The sequence below is a fragment of the Ipomoea triloba genome, chromosome 5, assembly GCF_003576645.1.
Source record: "Ipomoea triloba cultivar NCNSP0323 chromosome 5, ASM357664v1".
NCBI lineage: Eukaryota > Viridiplantae > Streptophyta > Magnoliopsida > Solanales > Convolvulaceae > Ipomoea > Ipomoea triloba.
The window spans coordinates 30,421,728-30,427,558 of NC_044920.1; the positions used below are offsets into that span (position 1 = coordinate 30,421,728).

General features: G+C 38.0%; 1 protein-coding gene across 1 annotated transcript; it reads left to right on the forward strand.

The window, feature by feature from the left end:
* Positions 1-1,595: 1,595 nt before the first annotated feature.
* On the forward strand, positions 1,596-5,392 carry LOC116019796 (calcium-dependent protein kinase 33-like). The gene is made up of 9 exons (XM_031260130.1): positions 1,596-1,806; positions 1,896-2,634; positions 3,177-3,320; positions 3,425-3,577; positions 3,972-4,087; positions 4,414-4,581; positions 4,675-4,802; positions 4,882-4,981; positions 5,055-5,392. Exons 2-9 carry the CDS (start codon positions 1,974-1,976, stop codon positions 5,127-5,129), a joined length of 1,545 nt encoding a protein of 514 aa, XP_031115990.1. The 5' UTR covers positions 1,596-1,806; positions 1,896-1,973; the 3' UTR covers positions 5,130-5,392.
* Positions 5,393-5,831: the final 439 nt, after the last annotated feature.

Sequence of the window (5,831 nt, forward strand, 5' to 3'; positions counted from 1 at the left end):
GGGGGGGGGGGGGGGGGGGGGGGGGGGGGGGGGGGGGGGGGGGGGGGGGGGGGGGGGGGGGGGGGGGGGGGGGGGGGGGGGGGGGGGGGGGGGGGGGGGGGGGGGGGGGGGGGGGGGGGGGGGGGGGGGGGGGGGGGGGGGGGGGGGCGTACGTGGGTGGTCCATCATGCTCATTTATGGTAGCAATGAACATACATAGTGTTGGCTTTGGTTGACAGAGATGCAACCATTATTTCCTAACCAAACTCTTTTCCTTGTTGAGGTTTGAGGTTTGTGCTTGTAGGTGAAAGGTACAACTAGTCATAATAATGAGACCTCTAATTTGATTCTATCTTTATTTGAACATATATATTCGTTTCTTACTTATTAATTGTATTGTTATATCATTATTAGATGGTTATTGATCTTGTATTGTAGGTGAACCGTTATATGGTCTTAATAGTTAATAATAATGCTTTTTTTTGTTTGATTTATCTTTATTTTGATGTATATATGTTTCAAACTGATGTATTGCATTGTATTATGTTATATAAACAAAATTAGTTACACGAAATGTGTGCCGTTTCTTTTGATTAAAAAAAATGACACCGTTGTAGACCATGTTCTACAGTAAAATTTGTCCTAATTGTATTGCATTGACTTTTTCCTTTTTTCATCTTTTGGGAATAATATTGCATTGACTTGATGAGCTACTTTGACACCGAATAACAACAGCCCAGCCCACATTTTTGGGCTTGTTTAAACAGGCCTTGTTTTTTCTTCTCCATGGACCATGGTGCTTATTGAGTTGGGCTTCTTTTATTATTTGTTTGTTATTTTATGTAGGAAGTCGTGTTTGTATACAGATGTAGTACAATCTATAAGCTAATCATCGAACTGAAACTTCTGTGTTGTCTGGTTTTTTCGTGGATGATAATGAATGATGTTGCTTCCCAGAAACTCCAATTCAACCGTACATCGATCTGCACATGTAAAAGCTTCAACTAAATGAAGTTTCTGCGTACACAACACATCATTAGTATCAGTGTGCACAATAATGCACGTAGTCACGTATTGAAACGTATTTGAGATTTACTATTAAACTCGTGATTATAGATGTGACCATGTAAATTAAATCAAGGTCAAGGTATATAGTTACATTACAAGATAACGATATTTAGGAGATTGGAATGCATTTATTGTTCTGTGATGGGTTGGTTTGGTTGGTTCAGAACAACCACATTAGTACAAGGGATTAAGGTGGGCTCGGTACAATTAATTTGTAGTAATCTTGACTTGTGATGTGTTATTTATAATGAAAATCTAACAAATACTATCATATTAGTCCTAACTTTTCACTTAGTTAATCTGTCAAGTTAATTGGTTAAGATTATTGAGCGTATATATAATATATAAACATAAATCGTAATCCAATTATAACTTAAACTTTTAGTTGAAATAAGACATACTTCAATGTTATAATTGGAATACAATATATGTACTATTAGCTATTACCTTTTTTTGGCACTTACCTTAAAAACACCAAAAAACAACAGACAATCAAACGCGTAGGAAGAAATCTTTGATACGGAGTAACATAAAAGAAAAACGTGTTTTCCGGAATAATTTTTCCTTAACAGGAAAAGCCCAAAATTCCCGTTGACGAAAGAGAGTGATGTTCTTCTCTCCACCCCATTTCTTGGAAGGTCCAATCCCCGTGTCCGCCCGGTCTATCTAAACCGGACAACTTCTTGGAGGATTCAGCTGGGCGTTTCAACTCAGAATCAACTCACCGGAGCTCTGCCGTTTCTTTTCTTTTAATTTCCGGTAAGTAAAAAAGTCAGAGCTTTTTTAGCTTAGTTGATCCATTACATTGTCAATATCTGATAAAAATCAAATCTTTTTGTCATAATCAGGAGCATCTGTAAAAATCCTAGTCTGGGCTGTTGCTAAATCCATTTGATTTGCTACTTTTGTTGTGTTTTCTAAGAGAAATGGGTAACCGTACAAGCAGACATAAGCATGGTGAAAAGCACAGATCAGAAGCTGGAAGCCATCAGACTCACATCGAGTACACAAAGTCACCTGGGCAGGGAGCTGGACTGCCTGTAAGGCCACAATCAATCCCAAAACCAGTTTCAAAGTCAGATGCAATTCTGGGTAAGGCATATGAGGATGTTAGGGCACATTACAGTCTGGGGAAAGAACTGGGTAGGGGTCAATTTGGGGTTACCTATCTGTGTACTGAGATTAGAACTGGAAAGCAGTATGCCTGCAAGTCAATTTCAAAGAAAAAGCTTGTGACTAAGGGGGATAAGGATGATATGAGGAGGGAGGTTCAGATTATGCAGCATTTGAGTGGGCAGCCTAATATTGTGGAGTTCAAGGGGGCTTATGAGGATGCTAATTCTGTGTATCTTGTGATGGAGTTGTGTGCTGGTGGAGAGCTTTTCGATCGGATTATTGCTAAGGGGCATTATAGCGAAAGGGCTGCTGCCTCTCTTTGCAGGTCTATAGTAAATGTTGTTCATACTTGCCATTTTATGGGCGTGATGCACCGCGATTTGAAGCCCGAGAATTTCTTGTTGTCTGATAAAAGTGAAAATGCTGCCTTGAAGGCTACTGATTTTGGCTTATCAGTGTTCATTGAAGAAGGTAATTATATTGCTCGAAAATTCATGCATTCCCATCTGTGAACTTAAAACTAATGTCTTGGTTGCATTTTGTATGCGCTGAAGTTTAATACGTTAATTATTATTTTTTGAATACTACTGATTCTATTACAATGCAGCAGTATCTGTTCATAACTACTTTCTCAACCTATTGAAGCACAATGAGTCATTTATCTAATACTTTCCTATAGAGTCAGTTGCTCAGCTATATTCGGTTTGCTGATATTACACACGAAGACTCATCTCTTTTTGCGAAGAGAAGGGTTGTATAAAACTCCTTTATTTCTAGCATTAATCAAAGGACTATTCCAGTTATTAAATTATCGAACCGGGAATGATGTACTTATAGTACTCAAACAAAGTCCGATTATCTACTTAGTTCATATTCAATGTAGATTTCCTTCAGTCAAGTTTGTTTTTCATTTCCAATCTTTTGCACAAGTTGTGTTATGTGATATCAGTTGTGATAGTTGCCTTCCTTGTTATATATAATATATTGTGATTTTGTGATGAATCGTTTTGCAGGAAGGGTGTATAAGGATTTAGTCGGGAGTGCTTACTATGTTGCTCCCGAAGTCTTGGGAAGAAAGTATGGGAAGGAAGCGGATGTTTGGAGTGCAGGTGTTATGTTGTATATTTTACTCAGTGGTGTGCCTCCCTTCTGGGCTGGTAAATGCGGATACCTATATAGTCTTGTTCAAAGAACCGACTCTTTGGTTATAATTTGTTTGCTCGTATCTAGGACTTACGGGTTTTTGACAATGATTCTGCAGAAACTGAGCGGGGGATCTTTAATGCTATACTTAAAGGAGAACTTGACTTCCAAACAAAACCTTGGCCTTCTATATCGAGCATTGCCAAGGACCTAGTACGAGGGATGCTAGCCCCGGACCCGAAGAGACGCCTTACTGCTGCCCAGGTTCTTGGTATGTTTAATTACTAACCTGGCAAGTGATTTTAGCATGCATTCCTGGGACCCCATTATTGCTGCAGAAACTAGTCATTAAGAACAAAACTCGTTAATATGTCAACAAAAAAGTTCTCTTTTTGGTGCCAAGACGTTGTGGTCTAGTGGCACGGTGGCACCAAGTTGTACTCCCATATGGGAGGTTTTGGGTTTTTGAGCCTTAGTGAATGCGGAATAGATACTGCATTGTAACAGAGTTAGTAGCACTCAAAAAAAAAGTTGTCTTTTTGGCTTGACCGTGGGTCTGCCGTTTTTAATTCCATTATGGTGGCATAATATAATATGATCTTCGATTCATCTTTAGACCTTATGTTCTGGAGTTGTAATCAACTTCTTGGTTCTCTGGCTGACAGAGCATCCATGGATGCGAGAAGATGGAGAAGCATCTGACAGACCACTAGATAGCGCTGTCCTCTCAAGAATGAAGCAATTCAGAGCAATGAACAAACTAAAAAAACTTGCCCTGAAGGTAATCTGAGGAATTAGCGACCATCGTCATTATAAATTATAATTCACCGTAACGATTATACAAGCACAAATCCCCACTTAACAAACCAATCATTTCACTGTGGTATATGAATGATATGCTGAGATGGGTTCTGGGCTTTTATCATGCTGGAATTGTCTCTGATATTCTCAGCTAAAATTACATGTATGCTCCTATGCTAGCTTAGAACAACTATAAAACATAAGTTTTCTGAGATTCCTAGGTCCAGAATGGGTTAGTGGGTATGTACTGTTATTTCTCCGTTTTCTGAGCTCCGTAGCTGATTGAAGTGACTTCTGGGATTCCAGTTTATTGCAGAAAATCTCTCAGAAGAAGAAATTCATGGACTGAAAGCAATGTTTACAAATATTGACACTGACAACAGTGGTACAATTACGTACGAAGAACTGAAGAAGGGATTGGCCCAACTCGGGGCAAATCTCACAGAGGCTGAAGTTAAGCAGTTGATGGAAGCTGTAAGATATAATAGACCTCGGGATACTAAAGTTGCTAATTCAAATGATTAAATGATCTTCACGGTTAGTAATTTCAATTTCGTACGCTTGCAGGCTGATGTAGATGGGAATGGCTCGATAGACTACATCGAATTCATCACTGCTACAATGCACAAGCACAGGCTAGAAAGAGAAGAAAATCTATACAAAGCATTTCAGTATTTCGATAAAGATAGCAGTGGGTATGTGTATGCTGCAGATAATGTTTATATCTGCACAATACTGAACAATCGACTCTAACTTTCTTCCACGTTTTTGTAGATTTATCACGAGAGATGAACTCGAGACTGCTATGAAGGAACACGGAATAGCTGATGCAGCAACTATAAAGGAAATAATATCTGAAGTCGATGCAGATCATGTAAGTTATCATCTCTTCATCACGAATTAAAAACTGTTAAAAAAAACTCCGCTAATTCTCTTAAAATCTCCAGGATGGAAGAATCAACTATGAAGAGTTTTGCACAATGATGAGATCAGGAACCAAACAGCAAGCCAAGCTGTTCTAACACTCTAAACCATCATCTAATGTTGACATCTCTGTTTGATGTAGAATTTAACTTTGTCTTCTCAGCTAAGTTTATGTTGGAGTTAATGGCTACACTCTTGTAAAAGCTTGGGCATTTGTATTTTTCTTTGGTATCTAAATTGTGCAAAGGCAATCACTCTCTAGCCACTTGTGATTGTTTGAACAGCTTTAAACCATTATTCCATGTTTTTTAAAGGCAAAGCATTATGTGATCTAAGTGAAAAGAGCTTGATTTCTCTCAAACATCTCGAGTTTGAATCTTCAAAATGGAGTAACACGTGTTGGAAGAGTCATGATGTTTAAAGCTGGAACGTATATACCAAAGCTCGTTCATAAGTCTATGTAATTTTCTTCTATTTTACTATCGAGTACATATAAAATTAAAAAATTTATGTTAACAAGAAGAGAACATCGGTGGTCAATCGAATTAGCCCTAAATAACTCAAAAGTCGAAACTAGTTGAACTCGGAGTTAATACTCAATTTGGTCCATCGACTATTAAAATTTTATTATTTTGGTATATCGACTTTTAAACTTGCACAATTTCATCCATAAGCATACAATTAACGGAGTATAATTTTGGAAAATGTTTTTTCTCCTGAATGTTAGGAAAAGTAAAAATCTTTTTTCTTTTATAGTTTAAAAAAAAAAAAAAAAAAAAAAACAAAAAAAAAAAAAAAAA

Coding starts and splice junctions, on each gene's coding strand:
- LOC116019796 (XM_031260130.1), top strand. CDS start 1,974: ATGGGTAACCGTACAAGCAGACATAAGCATGGTGAAAAGCACAGATCA. Junction 3,321..3,424: donor TGTGCCTCCCTTCTGGGCTG/GTAAATGCGGAT, acceptor ATGATTCTGCAG/AAACTGAGCGGGGGATCTTT. Junction 4,088..4,413: donor TAAAAAAACTTGCCCTGAAG/GTAATCTGAGGA, acceptor CTGGGATTCCAG/TTTATTGCAGAAAATCTCTC.